Raw genomic sequence first — 27,500 nt, forward strand, 5'->3', positions numbered from 1 at the left:
GTGTGCCCTGCGATTGGCTGGCAACCGATTCAGGGTGTCCCCCGCCTACTGCCTACTGGGATAGGCTCCAGCACCCCCCGCGACCCTAGTGAGGATCAAGCGGCTCAGAAGATGAATGAATGAATGCATTTAAGGGCACTGTGCGCCATTGTGGGAGTGAACACTTTGGATCCCATTCAACGGCAAGCAAAGCGTAGTGGCGGAGTCGTATTTCTTTATCTACCGCTGAAATAAATATTCTCATGATATGTACAGTATTATGTATATATTGCAGCCTACCACATTCCTATGTTCAAAAAGTTCTACTTCTGGTTGTATACATTTGCCACGCTTTTCCTTATCGGCATTATGATTACCCTTCCGTGGTGCCAAAATCAGGGGAAAGAAAGCCAAAGAAGAAGCAAAGCACAATTTGGTTTTTATTTAATGCTCCCATAGCATAAGATAAGATATCCTTTATTAGTCGCACACTGGGGAAATTTACAGCCTCCAGCAGCAAGAATGATGGTAGAAAGAAAAAAAAAAAAAAACAACAAACACCGTTTATGCATGACATCACACAAGATTTGCTGATGTCTCACTTTAGATAATGAATGATGATGGCTAAGCGTTTGAAACATTCTTTTGAAGCGTCATGAATAAACTCTAATTTATGCTACTTTTGGAGCATTCAAGCTCCAAATAAAAACCACACAAAAGCGGTTGAAGCGAGCGGTTTGAGGTTCCATTGTATTAAACTGCTTATTAACTTTAGTTGTTTACATAAAGGGAAGCCACTTGTCAAATAACCCCCCCCCCCCCCAGTTTAGCTTCAGGTCACAACTTGATTGTGAATCTTTTCGCTTCCCCATCACATTTTCTGTTCGGGAATCTTTGATCAAAATATGCTCACAGTGCTCTTACACCTGTGTGCATGCGTACAAGTCTGAATACGCCTCTCCACTGCATGACTTCAACACCCCAACGAGTCGCATTCCAGCATGGGCAAACCGTGCGTTTCAGCCCGCGTGGGTCAAATGGGATAAAGGAGGAGAAGAAGAAGAAGAAGGAGACGTGAAATACAAAAACAAGAAGAGGAAGAGGCTGAATGAAACGGGAGACAACAGTGACCCGTCTTATGAGGCCGTCATGAGGCCTCAGCTTTGCTGCTTGTTCCTTCTGTTGGTCGACTGTCAAGAGCGGATCACAGGTAGAGTGTCGCAGGAATGTGCAGATACATGTGTGTGTGTGTGTGGAGTAGTGCTCTTTTCGCACATTGTTTATCACTTTATAAAGTAGCTTGATGTGTGCACATGTGCGCGGGCGTGTCTTGTTGTCAACTGCCACGGATCGGCCTTCTCGCCGTCCTTTTGGCTTGTGCGAACCTATCCTCTCGGGAACGTCACCGCCTCGCAAATACAAAAGCAACCGGTGACATTGATCTTTCTTAGCACGGGGATCATGTGGCCAAGCATTTTCTCGAAGCAGATTCTGTGAGAATCTGAACAAGAGGCCACAGCTTCCCACTTTTCATGCTGCCCTTTCACTTTCATTGTCCAAATGCCTCAGAGGAACTGCCGTCTATAGCACCACACGTCATTAAAGTAGAGGAAGTAAAAATAAAAGTAAAAGTACCAGCTGTGTGGAGAAGATTTCATTATGACTTGTACTGCCATTTATTCAGTTTTTGGTCATCGTTTTTGTGTAAAGTGTGTATTTCAATAAAGCAGAAGCAAACGTGGGATGGAAATAACCACTTGCCTTTGGGTGTTATTCTAATTTTGTATCCTGATTGCCATTGTACAGCAAGATGCTTTTGCTTGCGTTTTTGTAAGTCAGGGGTTACAAACAAAAACATGCAACAGGAGGTAAATTTGGATTCATTGATTTCATAAAAGAAGTGGAAAACCAAAAACAATTAATTTTCATATTCAATCATTATTTGCGGATTGCAGGTAAGGTAAGATACAGGCAAATATCATCAGCACAGTGTGTATACGAACAAACTTAAAAAGAGAAACCAAAATCAAATACCATTTGAAATGATTAAACTAAAGCTAAATAGAGTGAGCTTGACATCAACAGACATGATCACGTATGAAATGAACAATGTTCATTTGAATAGACGTTTCATTGACCTTTTTAGGTGTCAGTTAATAGAACTGAAATGAAACTGAGACGATCGAATGTATGGGAGTTAATTTGATTTATAGTTCATATTTTTTTCCAGCAATTTCAACAGTGCGTCAATAAAATATTAATTTAAACAAACCATTTTAAAAATGTGTTTGAACGTATCCTCTGTCAGTCATGACAAATAACATCATAGAATTTTTGAAGGATGTCAGTAACACAAAAAAAAAGCATAATTTATGTTTTTTCTTTGTCTTTTTCTCTCAGGCGACTTGAGCTTCATCAGCCCGTATATAAAACACTATGAGGGGCTGTCATACGACAGGCAGGACCTCCACAGGAAGCACCTTCTAGCCCGCAGAGATGCAGAAACTCAGCGACAAGTGCTAGACCTTGACTTCACTGCTTTTCACAGGTTTGGACAAGAGAAAAGGCTGTGCAGATGGACTCCATTTATACATCCCGATTGGAACAAAGTAGACTCCAATATTAGACTATGTTCTCCAACTGTTTGTACTTTTTCCAGAACTCAAACATGTTTCCGTACTGTGTGCTTCCCAAACTGTAAAAGTCAAGTGTCAAGGGTACAGTAACCCAGAGTTCAAATTGTTGTCATGACCTCAGCCTACTGTATCCTGTGAAACTTCAGCTCAACTTTTTTTTTTGTTTTTTGTAAATGCCAATACTAATAATGACAACAAGTATAAATGTGATGATAACCCAACCAACTAGAAATTGTTAGGCAGATATAAATGTCACTGTTCTGGCTACTTGGAACAATATGGCAAAGTCGCCGGTAGTAATAACAATAGAAGAAAAGAATTCACACTCTAATGTGAGTTGAGGTTGAGGCTAAAGTCTGTTTGGTTGTTTTCACATTATACTTTACTCATTTTTTTTGTACATATCGATGAGGGTGAACAATATCAACATGATCCAACATTGAAATTTTGACACACTGTACGGTACTGCCTATACTTCTCACTGGAGAGCGCACATCACTAAATTTTACTTCAAACATCATCTGTACAGTTGCTAAAGGTTTTATGTTAAATTTTGAACCTAGAGCGTTTTAATTCCGTTGCTAATATTTCCACTGGGAGGAGTGTAATTTATGTAATGTAACTGTAAATTCAAATGGATTTTGTTTTGCCTTCAGAGGTTGCACTACGCCTATCCAGATTGCGTATTTGATTTTCCCATTTCCTTTTAGAACTTTCCGACTACGCCTGAGACGAGATGCCGGGACGTTCTCCGGTGATTTCAAGGTGGTCAGTGAGGATGGAGCCACAGCCGCGGACCTCTCACACTTATATTCAGGGACATTGGAGGGTAGGTTTGTGTGTGCCTGTGTGAAGTGTTCCTGCATAACTAATAAAATTCGAGCTCACTGACCTCGACTTTTTTGTTGCTCTTACAGGTGAACACGACTCTGCCTGTCACGGGTCTGTGTTAGAGGGTCAGTTTGAAGGAAGCATCCACACAGGCAACGTCACTTATCACATAGAAGCCGCTCACAGATACAATGTCACCGACCACCACTCCATCATCTATCGTGAGGATGACATGGGTGAGAAAATTCTACACGTGCGGTATATTATAGCTTCCAGTTATACACAGAGCTGTTTTTGAAGAGGATAAAGAATCCATGCGTTGTATTGTTAGATTGTCTGCCAACGTGTCTAATAGCATCGTGACACTGAGATTATTTGTTAGCCAGTTGATGGCGCTATGCATTGTTTGTTAGCGTTAAGCTAAATGCACTTACCTAAGGCAAAGCTACTTGGTTGGTTTAAATTTGCAATGCAATATTATTTGTCTTGTGTTTAGTCTGACAGTAAACTTCAACCAGGAGAGCCACTTTACCCACCGAAGCCTTTTTTTTTGAAGATTTGTTCAGTCAAACTTCTGCTTGTTGTGTGTATTGAATTGAGTTCAATGCCACCGTATAGTGCTTGAATCTCAAAATTTATCTGACAAATCAAGGCAAAAAAAATGGTGCTCGCATATCGAAAAAGTCACATTGTGTCATTCGCATCTCAAGGCCCCGCAATCTTTGTACAAAGTTACGCGATGAGGAGATTAGAGTAAAATAGCAGCAGTTGCATGCCAGCTGTAACAAATGATTCATACAGTGAGGCTATTGAGCATATGTCCCCTGAACTGCGCCATCTACAACTTCACTGCTGTTAAGCTCTAAAATTCCATGCTACAGTAGATCCCCTTCACAATTCGATTCACATGCATCTTGGCGTCAAATCTCAACTCCAGAATGCTCAGTCGGCTGGTTAACTCGAGCTCATGAAATCAGACTAATCTCATGGCAGGAGAGCAAGAGGGAGTAGGGAACCCTGCAAAAGTGCCCAAAGAAAAAGCGAGATGAAGACGGCGTGATACTGAAGTGGGGGAGGGGGAGCAAAAGCACAACAAAACAATATGGGAAATGAGTATTGGGAGGTTTTCATACAATGGCCTCATCCCTGCCATGATCAAGTACAAATGTGTAACTTGGTGTGGTTTTTTTTCTCAGGGAATGTGTGCCCAAATTCCCCAAATCTTGGAATGGGAGCACACATGGCCTTCCTTTGTCTCCGCTCAAACAAAATCCTTGACAGCGTCGCAAAACAACATCCTGCGCTTTCATCTACAGGCCAAGTTAGCGTACAGGAAAGTGCAAAACAATCCTGCTCGAGATGTTTCGATGTAACAATTGACAATCCCATTCCGGGTTTATATTTGGACTGAGGACCTTGTGCATGTGGTCTCCCCCGAGATGGATGATGTCATGATATCACCTTCAGATATGGGACCTCTGGTGCTGCACAGGGTGGTCTGATTAACCACTAGCATGTCGACCTCTCAATGCAGAGGTACCGGGTTCAATTCAAGCCCCTGCCTTCCTCTGTGGAGTTTGCATGACCTCCCTGGGCCTGTGTGGGATTTCTCCGGTACTCCGGTTTCCTCCCACATCCCAAAAACATGCATGGCAGGCTGATTGAACACAAAATTGTCCCTAGGTCTGACCATGAGGCCGTGATGGTTGTTCATCTGTGTGTAACCGGTTCAGGGTGTCCCCCGCCTACTGCCTGAAGATATCATTAAAAAAAATGTATCTGGATCCAGATGATTTTATTTAGTGCAACCACTTGACGAAATAAAATTTACCGGTAATTCAACAAAAAACTTTTTCAGTGCACGTCGTTCTAAAACATGTATTGCAAATGTATTGTACATACAATAAAACAGAACTTTAACATATGTACTGTACACAATTAAAAAAAAAAAGTAAGCCACTGTCATTTTTTTGTACCGATAATATCCGCAAAATTTTGTGGTTCTCTTGCGTCCACTAGAAGTAGCCTGTATACCAATTGTGGTACTCGTACTGCACTTTAAGAACCATTGAGACACAATTTTTTCTATACTAATGTTCATGTACCTTTCTTTAACATGTGACATGACTATCGTGTTAGCAAATACTTTCATTTCATCAAGCACCAAACCTAGGTCACCCCTGATGTTTGTGGTTGATATCAAGAAGACTTACCGTAACACGCATCCCCCATTAATGCTTAACTATCCCCCCAGAGTTTAATGTCAATATTTTAACTTTAAAAAAAAAAACAAGACAGCCATTTTTCTGTCATGGTGCAGCCCGATTCCTTTGGCCTCAATTTCTGTTGAGTTTCATTTTCAGTCACTCTTTTGGGAAAGCCAAAGCAGTTAATTATTGGCTACAACCGCTCATAAATCATTTCCAGATATTTGCTTCTTCGTAACTCTTGGATGAGCCAATGAATTGAGAATTATCGCTATAAAACATGGCTGAACTCTGCTAGTGTTGAAAAATTGAAATGCTATCACTTATGCTTATACTTGATGATTTTTTTTTTCCAATGTCGCAAAAGCGACACTTTTGCAGCTGTGCTCCCATGTTGCATTTGTGGAATTCTTGGAAAGCACAGTGGATTTGGGGTTTAAGTATGCATGGGTTTAATTTGATTCAATTTTTAGCTCTTTAGTTTCGGAAGTGAGAAAACATGTGTATGGCAGATCAGTGTGGGAAATGCCTTCCTTCACTTGCCCTGCGTCGAACTAACCACAGTAACGTAGTTGGCTGAGGTGGCGTTTCGTAGAGTGGTGTGACCCAATCAAGTGTTGCTCTCTAGTCCATCGTTGCCGGCCCCCCAACCCCCAGAACCCCCGCCTTGAAGTTCTTCTGGGTCACCGGTTAACTGACAAAACGTCCTGTCTCTCGTGCGACTGCAAACAACACGTGAAAGTGATTTGAGGTCATGTTACTCAACAGCGTCTAAGGGAATTTCAGGCTATTTGTCTCGACTGAATGCTGCAAGACGATGGTTGGTTGTTATTGTGAGCAGATGCTTGTACGCGATGTGCCGATCCGACACCGGCATCGGCACAACCTAGTCCACTTGTTTTTGTTTCAGTACTGCCTAAGACTGCGCAACATGATTTGGAAATGAGTACGGATGCAATGACTCCCATGTGAGCAAGTATTATTGCAGACGTGGATGAAGAAAGATGTTCTCAAATTTGTTCCAGTGAAATCAAGCCCATCACTCCGCTTTTTAAATTTTTTTTAACAAATCAGACAGCCCCATTGCGAGGTACATTACCCAACCCGTCTGCGCTATTTTGAAAGTGTCTGACTCCGTCAGCTTGATGATGTTTGATTTGTTTCAATGGATTCAAATAGTCCCGTGAAATTCGGGACTACGAAGCTAGAGCGTTTAATATAAAGACTATTTGGGGGTCGTTTCCTCCTACAAGACATCTGGTAAGGGTGGATAAGTACTGTAGGTGCCCTGTAACCACAGCCATGCTCAGTCAATTCTGACCATGTTTTTTTTCAAATTCTAATGACATTTTGGATAATCTTGGGATAAAAACTTAGTGCCATTGTAGTGATTTATCTTGGTTCCACCGAAATATATATTCGCTAAGCACCGTTTTAATGGGTAGGCATAGAAAGGGGTCTCGGCCAGTTTGTCTATGAAATTTAGATTCATAAGATCTCTGTAGATGCCCGATTTGCAAACAATGAAGTGTACGGTGTGGTGAAAGTGAAATGATGTTTGCATCCGATTGACCTGTTGTTGTATTTTTTTTTATGTAGTTTTACCAACTAGAGGACCTGGACCAGATTCTGGATTTTGTGGTACAGAACATCTAAATGTGGTTGCACAAAACCTGAAACCTGTTTATCAGGTAAAAAAAATAAAAATCCTCACCTATTACCTTTATACCCCCCCCCCCCCACACACACACAAAATTTAAACAAAAACATCTCAAAAGAGTTTCAGAAGACTTTCGCCTTTCCTTTGGATTCTTTGTGATGCCACAACAGAAATGTACAAGTGATGTCAACAAAGGAAAGTGAGACCATAAAATGGGAAACGGATCTTTCTGCATCGGAAAGTCCTGACAACTTAGTACCATATGAGCAATGCAGGTGCTTTGGCATGCCCGAACTTTGATTGTTTGTGTACCTCCACATCCATGTGGTCTACTAATCAATATTCCCAAATGGTAACCGACGTATTGTTCATCAACTAATTGTGTGTCCCAAGTGTCCCTTTTCAACAATGGTTTCCAGAACATTTACTCGTATCCATTTTTAACAACATGCCCGGTGGTAGAGATCATTTCCAGTCTCAGAGCATTGTCCGAGCAGATGTTTTTCCAAGAGTTCCCGTTGTGTTCCTGTCACTACAAGTTCCCTACGTGACCCTGTCGGCGTCCCACAGGAGGCGGCAGCGAACCGTATGAGGAGAACGCCGGACGAAGCCAAAACTAGCTGCCTGCTGCACCTCACCGCTGACCACCGCTACTTCAACAAGTTTAAGTCTGTGGAGGCTGTTGTGGCTCAGGTGACCTTCACACACCATTTGTCTTGCTTTGCAAAGTGAACTGCACTTGGCTTGAGTATTTTTTTTCAGATACACTAATGCGAATCACCGATGGAGCCACATTTAATCTCTAATCTCCTGAATTCACAGTGCTGAATTGTATTGCAGCCACAGTCCTGACTGTGAAGTCACAGTGGCGATCATTTGAAGCATACCAACTTCACACAGAAGATGTCAGCCAAAGCGAAACCAAATCACTGTGTAGCTGGATCCACAAAGGTTTTGCTTTACATTCACATTAAAAGAATGACCAATAGCCAGATTTTGTCCCCGAGTCGCCTGATCATGTTCAGTTTGTGACTGGGTCAAATTGAAGCTACACACCAATTGCCCCTGAAGTGTGTTTACATTTTTTTTAATCAACATTCATGATTTAAGTTTCAATTTCTTCTAATTGTTCATGTGGGTGGAGTTTTCTTTCTTTTGGTATTTTGGCACATGCACGCAGTTAGAAACGTGTGATGCGCCGTTGTGGGAATGAACAATGCCGACTTACCCCCTGGCCAGTGGAAGCGGTGCCTCTGAATGCCGTTAAATTCAGCCGCAGTCTTCATGCCTAAAAAGCCTCGATGGAGTCCCTGCAGGAGATGCAAAATTTACATTCATAAGGAACTTCAAGAAGATCCCCACTTGCAGATTTTGTCAAATTGGCCAGGGCAATTTAAGACCCCTCACACTCAAACAGAGCCAGTGATCACTGCTGTGAAGTGGGCACTTGGACTTCTACCCTAAGTGTGCATCCGTGTGTGACACTGACTGATCAAAAACTGTTCAATCTAGGATTGCACAAATGATATGGATACCTATACCTGATTCAGACTCAAGACATGGATCAAAATCAGCTTACATCTTTTGATTGAGACAAAACTATTCTGAATCCAGATTGACATAAAAATGATTTGCATTATGCCCTTGCTATGAGAATGTTCCATATGCAGATCGTAATCAAAAGCTTAATAAACTACTGTATTCCTTTAGTCCGATTGCAGCTACTGAGCAAATTTCACTGAAATCCATTTTCACGACATTTCATTTTGCTACGTAGCAAACAAAGAACAACATGATTGAAGTGTTGCTTCTGCATGACTGAAATAACTATCGGTCTGCACACAGCTGACATGGCAACGCAAAAAGCACAGCATACAGTATGGGGTGTGTTTTAACAACAAAATGCATAGTCAACTTACCAAAATACAATAGAAACACAACATACAACCTAATAATTACGAGTATTTGTCCTGTAAATTGGTCTTGAGTTGCCGTTCCATCCCTCTCCCCATCATCTGACCTCGCATCAATTCCACTGACCCCCTTTGCATTCTTTCCACACAAAGCAATCAAACACACCAGTCCACACCAGGGTTCCTGCCAGACTCTTGCAAGGTGGACTATGAAAATACATTGTAAGCCATTCTGTAACATGATCTGTTGTTGTAAATAGACAAAACGCTTGTTGTCAATCACTGCTGGCCTGCTTTCACCATCTACTGTGTCCAAGGTGTCAATATTTACAGTCAGGGAAGTTTCCCCTGCTGGTTCAACTTTTTTTGTGTGCGTGTTCAGCTCCCACTGTTTATACAGTACATTCACACACGTGAGTGGGTTTCACATGCATCTTTAAGGGTATGGTCGCTGCAGAAAATACTGCGCAGCGGAGTTGCCTAAGGGTGCTGTGTGCCATTTCCCCGTTAAGGCCTCAATATTATTATGAATGACAAGAAGTTGGTCATGAGCCTTTTGATTTGAAAGAGGCCAAAATATCTTCTGTTATTTAGTGCATATTTGTGCCAGGGAACTACAGTCAAGTGAGGGGAGGAGCTTAATTTAGTTGGGCCATAACCTTGTCTAATAGAAAAAAAAGTGCTTTGCTGCCACTTATGTGCAAATATAAACTTTTCTAGGTGGATGTCAGTTCTTTAGGGCAGCCCGGTAGTCCAGTGGTTAGCAAGTCGACTTCGCAGTGCAGAGGTACCGGGTTCAATTCCAGCTCCGGCCTCCCTGTGTGGAGTTTGCATGTTCTCCCCGGGCCTGCATGGGTTTTCTCCGGGTACTCCGGTTTCCTCCCACATTCCAAAAACATGCGTGGCAGGCCGATTGAACTCTCTAAAATTGTCCCTAGGTGTGAATGTGAGTGTGGATGGTTGTTTGTCTCTGTGTGCCCTGCGATTGGCTGGCAACCGATTCAGGGTGTCCCCCGCCTACTGCCCGAAGACAGCTGGGATAGGCTCCAGCACCCCCTGCGACCCTAGTGAGGATCAAGCGGTTCAGAAAATGGATGGATGGATGGATGTCAGTTCTTTAGGAATTTTTGGATTTAAGGCAGGGTTTAATTGTACTGAATAGGATATTGCTCTTGAACAGTTTTGTTTATTTGTGTCGGGAAGAAATGTATATCATTTCTACATGGTAGTCAATTCAACTGCCTAGGGGCAATAAACAGTTCTGAAAACTACAACTCGAATCAAGATTTTATTAAACAGATGTATTTTTCAAATTATAACTATTCTTAAGGCGGCCCAGTGGTTAGTGAGTCGACCTCACAGTGCAGCGGTACCTGGTTCAATTGCAGCTCCGACCTCCCTGTGTGGAGTTTGCATGTTCTCCCTTGGCCTGTGTGGGTTTTCTCCGGGTACACCGGTTTCCTCCCACATTCTAAAAACATGCATGGCGAGCTGATTGAACACTCCAAATTATCCCTAGGTGTGAATGTGAGTGTGGATGGTTGTTCGTCTCTGTGGGCCCTGCGATTGGCTGACAACTGATTTGGGGTGTCCCCCGCCTACTGCCAGAAGACAGCTGGGATAGGCTCCAGCACGCTGCGCGACCCTTGTGAGGATGAAGCGGATCAGAGAATGAATGAACTCTATTATTGAATCTCTTCTAAACAATGACCCAAAGAGACCTATAAACCTTAATATTTCCTCACATCTTTCTGTGGTTTGTTCCCAGGTTGCCTCCTACATGAGAGCGGTCAATGACATATATGACAAAGTGGAATTTGATGGCATCAAGCTGATCAACTTTAAAGTCAAATCCCTCACTGTAAGAAGATACTGCACTCTACAGCAAAAGAACTGTTCAAACATAAGCCGCTGCTTTCATGTTTGACTCACATGGATGCTGTGTGAAAATATGCATCGTTATATTGATTTGGTATCTGATCAGGTAATGACAGAGGAGAACAAAACGGATCCTCTGAATCCTCTCTACATTGGCCCAGAGAAGCTATTGAGTCTTTACTCAGACAAGAACTGGGGCAACTTCTGCCTGTCGTACCTGCTAACCAACCGAGACTACAGCGGAGTGCTGGGACTCGCCTGGGAGGGCAAGGCCGGTGAGCTGCAAAACACTTTTGATGGTTTGCGGCCTCTCAAAAGACATTTTATATCGTACAACTAATTGCGTACATTAACAATGATTTATTTTCCATTTTTATTGTATTGTGTTTGCATCACTTGGAGAGGAAGTTGCCAAGCCCGTACATGTACAAGCAATGATGCATCCCAAAATGGTGTATTATTACATACATTTCAAATGGGGGGGGGATACATCTATGTTTTCACACGTCAACACATTCAAATTGCCGTCTTACAGAAGAAGTGAAAGCAGCTAACCGAAACAGGAAGACTATTTGTGTGTCCAGTCCACCCTCTCCCCAAGATATTTGACTTGAAAGGTGAAATAATATTTGCCTGCTCCGCATCAGTGTTTGAACCTCTGCATGGTGCACCACTGATTCATTGCCTATATGACTCCTTGATCATGATTACAGAGCCGAAACCAGTGTTTGATGGAGCCTATACAGTATGTTTGCTAAATGGCATACCTGGGGACTTTATGAGGTGGAGCTTTGTGCTCACGTTTTGCGGTATTAACTCAGGAGCTATAACAAAGTCATATGTTTGAAAAACAGTTGGGTATTAAACTTAAAGTGGCCCAAAAAGGTAATGCCCCAACTTCTTGGGCTATGTACTGAACCCAAAAATTAATGAATAACACCCAAAACCATAATTGGGTTGTTTGTGACAAACAACTCCAAATGGGTTCTTCATTCCCTTGACTTTGTGGATGAAATACATAACCCCAATTAATAAATTGTTGATCCCTTTCTGACTGAGTTGTTTTAGATCTCGCATCTTTTTTTTTTACACTATTAGAACAGTTGCGTTACAAATAAAGGGACTGACGCAACTTTGAGTTATACATTTAGCACAAAACAAATTAGTTTTTTGTCCAAACACCACCAAATGGGTTATTCGTTTGACACAATAACCTCTTTTACATGCACATTAAGGATTTTTTTTTTAACCCCATCTGCTCATGGCATGGTCCTTACGCACGTTTTAAAAATCAAATGTGAACCTTGAGGACAAAAGCTTTCCCAACCATGCGATAACGTAAACGTTTTTTTCGCATATAGCTGGCGCTAAAATTGCTTGGCAAGTCTTTAATGCAGGGAACTAAAAACACAAATTCAAATAAAAACATTGGATGGAAGACAAATTTTCCATGAAGGGTGATATTTTGCAGGCTTCGAGTGCGGCATAACTGTTGGGCAGCAGGAAGTTGGTGAACTCCGGCAGTTGTGTCGATAAGAGGACTCTTCCTGCCTGTCATTCATACACAGCTTTTGATTGGCTAAAACGAGGTGGAGGTCGGGGGTGAAAGCAGACATGTGATTAGGCCCCAATGAACCTTTGACACCTGAACACACCACCACTTCTGTCACCGCTCTCAGACGTATTCGAGAGGCTACATTCCGCAGCGTGATCGCCACCGTGACGTCTCACGTGAGGAGCACAAAATTTGTAGCCAATGGGGATTGCTGTGACTTTTCCGCGCCACGTGACTGGTCAATGAGTTTTCCAATCAAATTTGACCTCAGACAACCAAATCTCTCTAACCCAAATCCACCCGTTTATTGCTTCTGTTGGCTAATGTGTGCCTCAGAGACCCCTGTGCCCTTGCGGCAAGAGCAGGGTGCGCCGCAAACACACGTGCAGACGCTCTTATGCGCACCACCCCCATTAATCACACCAGAGTCCTCCTCTAGTCGAGTTTCATATGTCAATGAGGTGGGGGGCAAATGCTAAACCACAGTCAAATTCCAGCTCTGCTTAAACTGATAGCAACGATCTATTGTTTGGTGGTGCCTCAAGAGACAGTTGCCTTGAATTTTTTTCCCCAAACATAGCATAAAAAGTATGTTTGCTGTGACAACCGTCTTGGCAATAAATCATATGCTGCCTTGTTTTAAGTAACACACATTTGTGGAATGAGCAGCTGAACTGAATATTGCCAGTGACAGCCCGGAGGCATCTTTTGCACAATTTGGTTAAATGAATATTTTTCCGCACACCCACGCTTCTGTCAAGTCAAGTCAAGTACAACTTTATTGTCAAATGTGCTGTATGTGCAAAATACAGCAGATAAAATTTCTTCCCTCTCAAGACAACATGCAACAAGAGGAGCCGCTGCAGGTGCCCGCGCAGCCATCAAAAGAAAAGATAACATAAAATGACAAAAAACAAAACACACGAGACGCAATCGTGCAATCCGAACCACTTTCCTGCATACACTTTGTTTGAAGCAGTTATATATGAAAGTTCAGTGCTGACAGTGTGAGGAAATGATCTTGGGATGCACACTTCAGAGCATATCCCATTATATTAAACTTGGCTTTCAATTTGGAGATGCTACTAGGACATACTGCGAACAATGATGAAACTTTACTTTGCGGAGCAACACCTTGGATTTGCTCTAACCAGATTGGTCAAATGTGGCAGACACTTACTGAGCACGGTCGTAGGTCCACATGCTGCCGGTACCTCAAGCTCAAAAGAAGACTCAAGAACAACAGAGGGGAAAAAAAAAGTTTAGCAAAATATAGCAAGGTAACAGCAAAACCCGAAAATACACAAAACAAACTAGCAAGAGTCCAAACATGCGTAAAGAAACCAGCAAAAATCTCAAAAACAAAAATACTTACAAACCAAGAAGTTCTAATAACAACACCGGAGGCAGTCTAAAAAGCAAGGTCACTAATCCTACAAAAAAAATAAAATAAAAAGGCAGCTTGTCAGTCCTTAAATACACGGCAGGTTTGATTAGTAAACGCGGATCAGGTGCACCTGCCGGAGGGAACCGCCCTTCACTCCAGCTGCGGCTGATAACAAAAGAAACAGACAGACATGACACACACAAAGTACTCTTCTGATTGGCCCACAAACGCACGTTCCTTCCAAACAATATAAGATTTTCACACATTTCTTGACATTATGTGCTATTTTTATAACCAATTTTTTGTGACGTTTTTATAGTATTTCATTGGATGCAGAGGCGTAAAACTGAACTGTATCAACAAAGAGCTGTGATTTGGTTACCAAATATTAGATGTGAAAGATACTATGAGGGACAAACTTATGTCTTGTGCAGCATATCTACATAACAATGACAATTATTCAATAAATTTTGATCAACAAAATGTCCTTTTCATTTTCAAACCATCTTTAAAATGTCTCCATTTTTGTCTCCTCCCCAGAGGCCAAATAACATCTTGAAAAGGCTAATCAGCACAACCTTGACCTTGAAACTAGTGTGTGGTTTTTGGTAACTATCTGTCTTATCATCACAAGGTCTTGTCAAAAAGAAAAAAAAATAAGTGAATTAAAATCCATTGGAGAAATAAATCCTGCCTCTGTAGAATACCTTGTTCAAATGTAGAGGTCAATGAACTCTGGAGGGGAAAAAAAAAATCCCCTGGACCATTGTTCGGGTGTTTGTATCAAACAATGTGAAAACATTTTATGTGCCTCAAGAGAAGAGTAATATTTTATTCGCGCCGATATGTTTCCTGAAGTTAGCTCATTTTCCTTCGTTCATGCACTTGTTTTTGTTGTTGCTGTTAGGTGAAGGGATCTGGAGTCGGAGTTCGTTTGCGGTTGTGTTCATTCATGCGGTTAAGAATAGCAGCCTTTCACAGCGACTTTCCTGTGGCCAAGAGTAGTAAAAGAAGGGAAGAAAAATGTGCTGGTCCTATTGTGCTCAATCTGCCAAAATCCACAGCAAAGAGGCCTTTCTGGACTCTTTCTAGGAATCCCGGCTCCTTGAATGAGTCTTTTAGCGGACGCAGGGGACAGGGGGTCGGGGTGGCAAAGCAGTGTGTGCAATGAGAATTCCCGATTAGTTCTTTTGTCTTTTCACTGTGGGCTCGAGCGGCCCAGCATATCATACTATATTAATTAAAGGATCATTGGCTGCTTCCTTTTTGGCGCCTCTGCGCTCATTGTTTCTTAAACGGCCTTGGGGGGGTCGAATCACGGAGTCACTTTTGTTATTCTTTGCGAGCTGTAATGCCGAAATCTCAATTGCGCCCGCACAAACACGCTGATGGGAAATCCAGATGACCACAGCTGGTTCCCACAGTCCTCAATGACACCTAGTGAACTCTCATTTCTCTGAAACCGGGATATTTTTAACAGACAAGCAAACTTCCATTTCCCCCCGCCGCCCCAAAATCGGGGATTCCACAGGTCTGGTTACATAAAATGTATTGCGTAAAAATTACAAAAAAATAAAGTGACTAACCTAAACTACACATGGCAGGCCAGGTTGGACACATTGAAGTGGCGCCCACGGGGCAATTGCAGGAGCTGACTTTTAGTGGTGCTCAGCATCCACGCTCGCTAAATGTGCAGCATAAAGTACCTTACAGTCAAACAGAGGAACAGTCACGGTCAAAAGTTTTGTTTCAGGATGCTGGCCAACCTTCTTATGAATTATCACACAAGTAGTAGCTGTAAAAACGTGTCTTGGCCGACGGTATTATGATGCAAGTCGAGTCAAAGTTGATTAAAAAGGATCGTTATAAACTGCAGATTTCAGCGACAGATATACAGATGATAACTACCACAGGGGAAAAAAATCTCCTTTCATGTCCATCACTCCAAAATGTTGCTTAAAATTTTGGTCACATGATATGACACGGGTGTCAAACTCATTTTTGCCGCGGGCCACATTTTAGTTACTGTTTCACTAGGAGGGCTGTTTATGACTAAAAACAGATAAAGTAGTCAAGAAAAAAAATGCTGATTTAGCCATTTTTGAAGTTGCTATCATGAGGGGTTTGGTAACAAGAAAATGCTTAGAATAGCTCTCTTATTTGTTGCATACGAGAACTTATAATTTTGGTAGATATTTTAGAAAGGATCGTAGAAGTTGGCATGTTTGATCTGCTTTCGCGGGCCCCGTCAAATTATGTGGTGGGCCAGATCTGGCCCCCGGGCATTGAGTTTGACACCTATGTTATATGCCATCAGGGCAATTTGACTAAGCGATGCAATGACAAAAGGAAGGAAGGAAAAAAAAAACAAGAATACGCCGGTGCAGTGGCGACCGTCGCAGCTGCAAGGGTGGTGGGAAAGTCATGTAATCAGGGACACTCGGATCCAGGAAGCCGGATAACTACGCTGATCTGCGTTTCATTGTTTTCAGACACGTGCTTTCTCCAGGAAAACCTTCAGGCGTCATCGTGTCACATAATGTCACCCATGATGAGGCGCCTCTGTCATATGTGCCCCCTTTGCCCAATCAATTTCTGTACAGTGAAGGCCCCTGAATGACGTCGCATATCCTCATTGCATTCATGTGAGGATGACCAGCTGTTGGTAAACACACCGCAGCCTTTTTTTCTAGAACTGTTACATAAACCCAGAGCTGGGGTGGGGCGTTTTGACTGCGTACATGTTGACTGTTGTCTGTGTGACTGTTAGTTTGATAACTTAAGCAAGCAAAGCTTTGTGTTTCCAGTAGCTCAAGGTCAGTTATGCAACCTTGTCAATGGGATGTGTGAAGAGTGTGACGGCCCCGTTGCAGGATCACCGATGGTTGATTCAAGCTATTGCTACTTAAGGGAGCCCTACGAGAAACTGTAACATATCTATCATTTGTGAACACCTATCATTGATCAATATTAAAGCATTACAGGCTATTCTTTTCTCACGACACGGCACTTTTTTTCAATGGATTGACAATAGCTGTTTCCGTCCTCAACCTATAAAGTTGTTTTTTTTTAACGGTAATATAAAACAGTTAATTTGTTCCGTGGGCCATGCTCTTAACTCAAAACACTTTTATAATAAATGGGTACGACATAACAATGTACTTTATCAAAACATACAGTATTGTCATATCATAATTAAACAGAATGTAAATAATTCTGGTGTGCATAGCTCGGCCATTGGCATGAAGAATACAGAATATGCCTGAGTGTGGTTGAATTGTCTGTCTACATGTCTTGCTGCACCGTTTGAGTTCAAATTCACATTCTTTTAAGCATTACAACGGTGCTATTCATGAGCCCGTCTATGGCTCCTACCATTCAGCATTAATGTTAAGCCAGGAGATTTTAAAGTAAGGCTATATGGTCGTTTTAAATTCACATGTATTTCTCTTTGTTTGATGTTTAGTTTGGCAGGAAATTTCAACTGCAAATGGCAATAAATGAACAGGACAAAGCTTCCTTTTTGAAAAAGTGTTCACCATGCGAAATTGCCGCTTGTTGTCAAGTGAGGTGCGTTGAGTTCACTGCCACCAATGGCTGCGTCTCAAAAAACTTGTAAGTCAGGTCGCTTGTATCTCAAGGCACTACTACTGTATGTCCGATTACATAGAAACAAGCATATACTTCCACAAGGTATTAGTTAATATATTAGCGAAAAAATTAAAAGCAGTCAATCAGAGATTGCCGTGTTTGAAAAATGTCTTTAAGGTTTTTCTGTGGCAACGCGCAAAGCATGCTTGGGTGAGTTGAGTGTGGAAGAACTTGATCGACTGACCTTGACCTCAACACCATTAGTCACATTTGAAACGAGCGCGATTTAAAAAAAAAAAAAAAAACGCATGATATAAAAATTCAGCTCCTTTTCTCTTCTTGTCTTCAGGTAACTGGGGAGGTATCTGTTCGCAGTACACTACCCTTCGCAATGGCCGCCCTTCCACCCTGAACACAGGTTTGGTCACGATTCAGAACTACGGACAGTTCCTGCCTCCTCGACACGTCCAGTTGACCCTCGCTCACGAACTCGGACACAGTCTTGGATCTCCGGTCAGTCGCCTTTCTCCAATATCTCATCACATCTTACAATCTTAGACCCAGTGTACAAAAATATTAGCGTGTCTGTCGGTACTGCGCAAGCAGGAGAATTTTCTCGTCCGAACACCGAAATAACAAAACGCCGGAAACCCTCTTTTGTGCCACCTTTCTCACAAAAAAACTTTTCTCAATACGTGTCTTTGTGTTGGACTATTCTGTATGTTTACCGGCTTTACTGAATTCCTTTTCAGTCCTGCCGTCACCAGGAAATCACCATGACAAAACACAGCCTATATGCGCACACACACCGGATGCACGTATGCACCTTTATGTGTTCTACTGGAAACACCCACAAGCCTTTTTTCACTGTGCCAAACGTGCCTTTTCACTCAGGCCTCCCTTTTTGCACCTCCATGGAGCAAAAAGAATCTTGTAGAGCTACTCCTGAGCTGATTAGTTCTACTACGTCAATCTCTGGCCTCTCTTGTATTGTTACCCCGTGCAGATGGATGTGGAGTCTGAGAGGATTTCTGAGTAACTGTGTCATAGCAATGAAATCCAAACAGCTATTAACTTGTTTACGTCCCATCCTTCTAATCTCCCTCTCTTATTTACTGTACAGTTGCCCGTGCAGTATAAGTTACTATCCATCCGCAAACGCCCATATTTTTCCTGGTCACAAATGTACACAATAGAAGAGAAATATTATTTTTAAAAGGGTCACTCCATTTTGTAGCCCATTCCCCTACTGAAGCAACCCCCTTTAAACTCAAAGGAAATGCAGTTACAAGTCAACTATGGCACAGTTTCCGTCTTTAATTGGCCCCTTCCGTGAGCGTGATTACAATGGAAAAAGAAAGGGGAACACACCCTACTTCAAATATATTATTTGAAATGTAAAACAATGACTAAGTCCAGATGTTGCTAACTGGTAGAGAAGACAACGCCATTTGGGTGAACGATTCTCCATAAAGTCTCGGACTAATTTTAATTCACAATATATGAGATTTGTTTCTTTTTCCAATTGAATTGGACAATTTATAGATTGTGTTGGGTTTTGAAATGTTTGCGGTCTAATTTACATATTGTTACAGGAAGTTTGGGGGGGGAGAATACCCATCGCGTTAGCAGTACATTTCTTCCTAAAGATGTTTTACAAATACGAGAGCAAAGCAAGAGGGGCTTACTGTTCTTTCAATAGAGAACATGACATTCCCGTGCTCCTTCAGGGTCATCACATTCGACAGCAATCTTGGCGATATGATACAACAAAGATAACTGCTCTGTGGCTGTCAATGACACAGCATTCTGGCCTCCTGGAGGATCTCACTTGATTACATATTTATTTGCTTACTTTTTATGTCTACAGCTGAATACTTGACACTTTAACAACAATAACAAAAAAACTTATTTAGTTGATTGGGTGTCAAGCAACATAAAATACAAGGACCACTTCACATTGTCTGGATTTGGAATATTTGTAACATTAAAGACCTTGGAAAGTGAATCCAGAGATCTGTTTCGAAATAAATCATACGCATTTGAAGATAACTGGTGTGTAAAGACTGAGAACGATATAAGATAAGAAAACCTTTATTTGTCTCACAATGGAGTAATTTCCAATTCCATATCGTTGTCAATTGGGGAGATGTAGCGCGAAATTGTTTGTTAACATTTCGGTTTTTCAGATTTTTGGAACGTGACTGAAACGAGGCTCAATCCCCCCACCCCCCGCAACCCCCCTCACACACACACACCCAAACTACAAAAGAATTTGAGCATCTTCAATCGCCTCAGAGGTACAATTGAAATGTGCGGTTAGCAAGCTAGGCATGCTTAGCTAGCTAACTGCACATGCCTAACTAGCTCATGCCTGAAAATGCATCTTCTCTTAACAATATGCTATTGTCGCCACTTTAGAGCGCCTTGTTGTCGGCCATGAGTGCACGCACGTCCGGCACAGAAAGATGGAATCGTGAGGAATTTTTAAAAAAGTTAATTTGAGAGGCAGTTTGTGGACTGTAGCTTTTGTCACTTTAGATTGCACTAATGTTGTGGTGTGAAGCAGAAGTTTTACGTTTATAAGTGGTGGACTGTCATTTTTCCCAAGTGACATCACTAATACTGTTGTATTGGATCTCATTAGATATTTCGAGCTGTACATTGAAACCAAATCTAGTCTTAATGTATGTCTTTTTTTTTTGTGTAGTAGCACGATGAAGGCACTAATTGCGGCGACCTGGGTTCCTCCGGTGGAAAGGGTCGATACCTGATGTTTCCTCAGGCCACAGATGATGTGCGTGAAAACAACGACAAACTGTCCCCCTGCAGCATTAAACACATCAGTGAGCTGCTGCGCCTCAAGAAGGACGATTGCTTCGTGGGTGAGCACGTGTTCACATTTTACAAGCGTGAGTCACTATAAATATTATCTCTGGATTGTCACGGTATTTACACGTGCTCTCTCTGCGGCCAGTCAGTGATCAGCCCATATGCGGTAACCAGATAGTGGAGGAAGGCGAGGAGTGCGATGTGGGACACAATGACACAGACCTCTGCTGCTACAGCGCGAAAGAGCGAGTAGGGGTGCAGTGTCGCCTCAAGCCTGGCAAAATATGCAGGTACATTTTTGAATACACTCACCAGCGATTTCACACTTAACTTTCATCACAGGTAGCTGTGTAGCTGTGTCGATCAGGGGTGTAAAACTCATTTTTGTACCGGGCCACATTGTAGTTACGTTTTGCCTTGAAGGGCCGTTATGAATTTTGGGAAACCATATAAATTTTTTATCACCTCCACATATTACACAGCGCACAACACATTTATGAATTACTAGTTTTAAAATCAAAAGTGAAGAATAATGACTGTTATTGTGGATTACATATGACAATTCAAAATTTTGGTTCAGACTTTAGCAAGCATCATGGAACTTGACAAGCTTGATTTGCTTTAGCGGGCCACATAAATAACGTGGCGGGCCAGATCTGGCCCCCCAGGCCTTGACTTTGACACCTGTGGTGTGAATAAATTAAACATTTTTTTTTGTCTTTGTACCATACTACTTTTTTCTCCACTTGCTTTATTGCACAGTGCTGTGATGCTGTTTCAAATGAGTCAACAAGGTTGACGTTGCTAGCTAGAAGCTAGTTAGCGAGCAAGCCAGTTACCCAATTTTTTGTCCCTTAACTAACTTGCTCTGCAATGTGAGAACTCAAATAGACGGGTAGTTCTGAATGTAAATCAAGAAAATATTGTACTTGTAGCAAGCTTTCACTGGGCATAAAAAAAATGACTCAGCGAACCAGATCTGACCTGCTGGCCTTGAATTTGATACTTGCGATGTAGCATCTGTGCAGCCAACATGTGCCTTCTCTCTTTTCTAGTCCCAGTCAGGGCATTTGCTGCAGTCAGGAGTGCAGTTTTAAGTCAGAGGCCCAAGCTTGTGACGAAGAGACGGACTGTCAGATGGCCAGCATTTGTTCGGGTCTTTCACCTGTGTGCCCTGATCCGAGGCCAAAAGAAAACCTCAGCCTCTGCAGTCAAGGGACTCGTGTCTGCCTGAATGGGGTGAGACCGAAAAACAAATTCATTCTATACAGATGATCCGAGTCATACTCACAGGACAGCTACGGCCAAGTCAGGTTGGCTTTCTGTGTGAGAGGAGACATTCTGGGCTGACCCCAGCCCCTATCAATCAGTGCTGACAGAGAGAGAAAAACAATTTACCAATTTAGCACACTTAAGGGAAAGATTTTTCAAAATGATCCATGTGAAACAGAACATGCAAACAGAAAGTTGGCACACACGAAAAATAATCAATCATGCACTCACCTTTTTCTACAAATGGGAGTGACCAACACAAAAAAAAAGTCAGGAAGTTACAAAGAATAAAAACACTCGCAGTGTAAATTTGTATTATTGTCAACTTAGCCATCATGTGCTGAGCAGCCAGGATTGAGACGTGTTTCGCTTTTCTATGAATCTATAAGTAAGATTCCGTTTCGGACCAGTGCTCAATCCCCATATTAATACGAACACCGGCCCTAATTTACAAATGTTGAGTTGTTTTTGGGGGGGTTTTCGGGGTCTGCAGGTCTGTGCCGAGTCTGTGTGTGTGAAACACCTGCTGGAGCAGTGTGACTGTCCGGGTGATTCCAAGAAGCAGAAATGCCACCTGTGCTGCCAGCAGCCCGGTAACCTCATAGCCCAATGAACCTTTGTGCTCCAGAAATCTGTTTACACACCCACACTTTCCCGTTCCGTCCGCTTATGTCAATTTGCATAGAAGCCACCTTTGGGGCCTTGTTGTTTTCCTTTAACCCAGGGGTCCCCAAATTACGGCCCGCGGGCTGGCACATTTGACCCGGCCCTCTAACCCTCCTGTTGTGCTCGGGTCAAAATGACCCATCACTGTGTTAAAAACACCCCCCCAAAAACCCTAAATGATAATTTTTTAATTTGAAATTTTATGACTTTTCCTAGATTGTCCCCAACTGCAGAAAAATTGAAATGTTTTTATTCACATTTCCATGGAAGCTGTACAAAGGTGGTCTTCGGGGCAAAATGACCCATGACGCAAATAGGGTTGAAATCAAGGTCACAAGGGTATTTACACACCATAGAATGTTTCAGTGTTTTGTCTCAGATCAATTAGTAGAACACGTGAACAAGACGGTAGCAGACAAACAAGACAAGATAGGTGGCGTTCTCGTAGATGGCAGAACTCTTTTTTTGTGGATTTCAAGGGGCTATAAAGAGAGAGAGTTGTTTAGTTATTATTTATTTCCTGTTTTTTTCTGTGAAGAACTAAGAGAGGGTTATTTAGATATTATTTATTTCATTAATCGTGTTATTTTTTTCCTGACTTTTTTTTCTGTAAATAACCTGGAAAGGGTTATTTGTTTATGTGTGGCTTTCTGGGAAACAATAAATTTTTTAAGCTCCCCTACGATCGTTGATGTTACAAACTGAAACCGGGCACCCATCAGAGAAGGGAAAAGTTATGTGGCCCTCACAGGAAAAAAGTTTGGGGACCCCTGCTTGAACCTAATTCCGAAGAACAAACAGGATAACGTGGTTGGTTCCAAAGTTACATCCGAAGGACAGATTGATTTATTGAAATTAGACACTATGGTGACTAATCTGTTTTTCCTGTCCATTTGTCCAATTCTATTTTCTGCAAACCAATGGCAGGTGAGCCCGAGACATGTGCTAGCACCACCTCCTCCGTGTTGGTCCGTCACTTCCAGAGAAAGGCTTTGCCCCTGGTGGGCGGTGCGCCATGCATGGCTAATCAAGGCTACTGCGACAAATTCCAGGTTTGCCGCCTGCTGGATGCAGACGGCCCCATCGCCAGGTTGAAGAACTCCTTTCTCAACCTTGATGAATTTGAAGACATGGGAGAGTGGATGAAGGTAATTATGGAAGTCAAACTTCAAAGGGGCAAACAGACAGTATAGCTGGACAACGGTTTAAATCAGGGGTGTCAAACTCATTTCACATTTTGGGCCGCATATAGCCTCGGTAAATGTCAAATGGGCCGGACCATTAAAATTATACCATATTCTGCTATAAATAACCAAAATATCATGTCTTTCTTTTGTTTTTGGTATAGTGAAGGACAATAACATTAGGAAAAGGTTACAAAACATGTCATAAAACCCCTTAAATTTCTTAGACAAATGCGCAATTTACTTTTATCATTCACATATATGCAATGCAACTGATCCCAGTGATTGTACAAAAGCACAAAACTTTAATAAGTAATTGAAAAATATAGTAATGCATTTCAAGATTAAACAAGATTTATATAAAAAGGGAATTTATAAACCATCTGCACATGTGCATATACAATCTAAATGTAAATATTAAATCTGTCTTTTATGCATTTTTCTCCTTTTAAAGTATTCTGCGGGCCTGATCGAACCTCGTCGGGGCCGGTTCCGGCCCACAGGCCGTATATTTGACAGCTGGTTTAAATGTTCCTAAGAAAAAAATGATTTGACCATAATATGCCAAGGAAGAAGATAAGGCAAGTCGGCAAGGAGCATACAATGATGGACGAACACATTCACGGTCTGATTTCTAACCTCTTCAGGATCTTTGGTGAGAGGAACGTAACGAAGTTTCAACTATATTAGCATTTAGCAGAATAAGGATCTCTTCCACAGCCAAAGGTTGAGAAGCTCATCTAAAATTAAAGGCTGAGTTCAAAGAAAACAAAGAATGGTCAATACATAAAACAACACCAAATACCTTGCGCATATCATGTAATTTAACAGGAAAATGTGAATCAGTGCAGGCTCAAAACAAGATTCATCATCAACAACTTCCAACATGCTGAATTCTGATTCAGGAGTTGAAGAGTAATTACAGCTGATGTTTGCAATAAATTTGTTTCTCAGTTTAATGTGTGGGGGAATGTTGGTGAATGAAGCCTTCTTCAGATGTTTGGGTGTGAGGTAGCGACCTTAGATCTTCTTGACACCGTGGCGAATCTGGAATGCTCATCCGGGTTTAAGAGCACCTCAATGAAGTGTATTTTTTTTTCCCGATGCATTCAGAATGGGCATCAAAAATAAGCAGATTTTCATGATTTGTTCGACTAGTGTGTAGACTTTTCTGTGTGTAGATTTTTCTGTCCACAGGCTCACTGGTGGGCCATCTTGTTGGCTATCCTGATACTGTCTGCAATAATGGGCTGCACTGTCTGCCTATGTGGCCAAACACTGGATACCAGAAACCTGGAGTGACTCACCCTGAAGATAGATCAAATACATTTAATTTGTCTGGGATGGATTTCGTGTCCCATTTCCATTAACTTCCTTGGAGAGACAGATTTGGTTACAATACTCAATACAGATGAAATAAATTAAAAAGGCATCAGACGAATTAACAACTGATAGTTAGATATATATTTTTTTATATATTAAACACCACCTGCTTGCCCTTCAGGGGGCTTAATGCAACCGTAGCGATTTTACTAGCATCTCCAAACACATATTTATATACGAATGCCCTTATACAGAAATGAATTTGTCATGTTCTGCAACTCAAACAAAAATCATCAAACTCAATAATTACCATCAAACACTTGCAACCTTCTTGACCTGAAGGAAAGGAATACAGTAAAAGGATAATGCAAGGAGACGACTGAGTCCGTCAGTGGAGCTAACCCAAAGAAATCATTAACAGATACGTTTATCAAAACTTAGAAGGCTATCACTGATAACCGAAAGACATTAGAATGTCACTACATTTAAAATACTGCAACCATCGGGGGCCATTTTAAAACAATTGAATCTCCCCTATAATTATTCAGGTCATCCATGATCTGTTTGTTGTTCCATGTTGTGGCTATACATGACGTGTTTTCGTCCAATAAAATGCCTGCTCATGTTACGAAATGTGTCATGGAAAAAGTCCCGGTTGTTCCCAGCTGCAGCCAAGCGCGACAACAAGGGTCCATGTGGACCCAACAAACGCGGGAGGTATTTCCCTCCATTCTGTCACCATGTCCTTGTCTTTGAACCCGAGTGCAAATGCATGATCTGATTGGAGTCCAGGTTTCCATTACATTGGTGTTCTACTGGTTCACCACATTGTGACGCACGGCAAACTAAAAATGAATGTACTGTCCTTGAAAATGTACATTTACAATGACATTCCCTGTAAATTCTGAGCTTTGTATATGTTGTACATAATTGCTGGAAACGTCTGAATGATGAGAACCATGTACAGGTAATGTAATACTGAATTGCGGAGATAGCATTTAGCGAGTTCTCACCATTTTGAGGCCGTGGTGAAACTGGGACTGTGACATGCTTGCACGTCTGGCAAGACCCCCCCCCCCCCCCCCCCCCCCCACCTCTACAGTATTTTGGAACTTGAGCAACTATGTTCACATCAGTGGTTATTTAGCGCAATTGCTTGAGTACAAAGCCAATTTCTCCCAATAAAGTGAGAAATTAGCTAGCTAGTTCGCTAGCTAGCTATACCTACACCGCAAAACCGTATCCTCACGAAAACCTTCACTATGAATGTCTACGTTAATCTTTCTATATTGTGAATTTGGGTCAGCTTGACAATTCGCTGTAGGCCGGTGCAAGGACAATCTGTTTTCAAGTCAATTGACGACTATTTACACTTCTTTATCAAAAAGCAAAACAATTGAATAAAAAATAAGGACAATGTGACCCCTCAAGTGTTGTTTATTAAAAATACACGTTTTAACACCACATATTTACATTTATCTACAAGGAGATCAGATTACACTAAACCAAAAATCCATTATTTCTTATTTACATCAAATCCGGTCTGTACAGTTTTAAAATGCTCACCCCTGCGATCGGTGCAAAAACAGAATTTGTGCACGTACTTTGGAGGTGGAAAATAAAGTCACAATGATGACAGTTCCGATCTCTGAGGAGTGTCACCCACAAATGACGTACCAATGCAGAAAAATGGCGGAATTATGTCGTGTGCCGTTTCCAAACACAAAACAACACCATCCAGTCAGAAAATTTACAACATACGGCGGTATTAGACCATAAAGTGGCCTGTCCTATACCCTGATGAATAAAATACAATTATTACTGTATTGATTTCCAATCATTATTGTACCACATTAAAAAAAAACAACAACCATATTAAAACAATAACGTTAGGCGTTTGTTGAGGTACCAGCCGAGCAATGTTTCACAGTGCAGAGGTGTAACTGAGTAGAGACAGTAGTAATGTCACTTTGTTGTCATAAAGCACCCATAAAAACACACAGCAACAAAGCGCTTTGTTGAACTTAAGGCACACTGATCCAGTTCCCCACAGTCACATGCCGTGCTGGGGGCCACAGTGGTGAATGCTTTGTTAGGTCACATACATATTATGTAATACAGTACATAAATACACTATTTCATAGAACACTTTTATCACAATAACATTTTTTTAAATAATAAAGAAAATCCCTGTCTCTTTGGGAAGGTAACAGTCTATAGGGCACTATGGGTAACATTTACATGGACTTAAAAAAATAAAGGAGATTTCACTTGAAAGTCAAAATGTCAAAACTACTAAATGAAGTGAGGAAGGCTGACTACCTGTATGTTTTCATAGCACAGGTTCTTTATTAATTTTGTATCGATCCGTTTGTTTCAGGGGGTTTATGTCCATGCAAAAGTCAAGTCAAGTCAGCAGTATTTATAGAGCACTTTCAAACAGTCATCGCTGCATACAAAGTGCTGTACATGGAGCAATTTAACATGCACAATAAACAGTAAGACAAATCGGTAATAAAGTCGGTAGAAAGCAGCCAAAAAGAGAAAAAAATTATGTTTTGACAGTGTTATCTATAAATACCAATA

General features: G+C 41.7%; 1 protein-coding gene across 1 annotated transcript; it reads left to right on the forward strand.

Moving 5' to 3' along the window:
- Window positions 1-910: 910 nt before the first annotated feature.
- Window positions 911-26,581, forward strand: si:ch1073-396h14.1 (disintegrin and metalloproteinase domain-containing protein 10). The gene is made up of 15 exons (XM_052072832.1): window positions 911-1,189; window positions 2,380-2,527; window positions 3,326-3,444; window positions 3,533-3,682; window positions 7,253-7,344; window positions 7,884-8,006; window positions 10,995-11,087; window positions 11,211-11,379; window positions 17,987-18,150; window positions 20,351-20,522; window positions 20,615-20,759; window positions 21,525-21,708; window positions 22,235-22,334; window positions 23,335-23,555; window positions 24,789-26,581. The coding sequence occupies exons 1-15, from the start codon at window positions 1,129-1,131 to the stop codon at window positions 24,891-24,893; spliced, it is 2,046 nt and encodes a 681-aa protein (XP_051928792.1). The 5' UTR covers window positions 911-1,128; the 3' UTR covers window positions 24,894-26,581.
- Window positions 26,582-27,500: the final 919 nt, after the last annotated feature.

This window comes from Hippocampus zosterae, chromosome 8 (genome assembly GCF_025434085.1).
Source record: "Hippocampus zosterae strain Florida chromosome 8, ASM2543408v3, whole genome shotgun sequence".
NCBI lineage: Eukaryota > Metazoa > Chordata > Actinopteri > Syngnathiformes > Syngnathidae > Hippocampus > Hippocampus zosterae.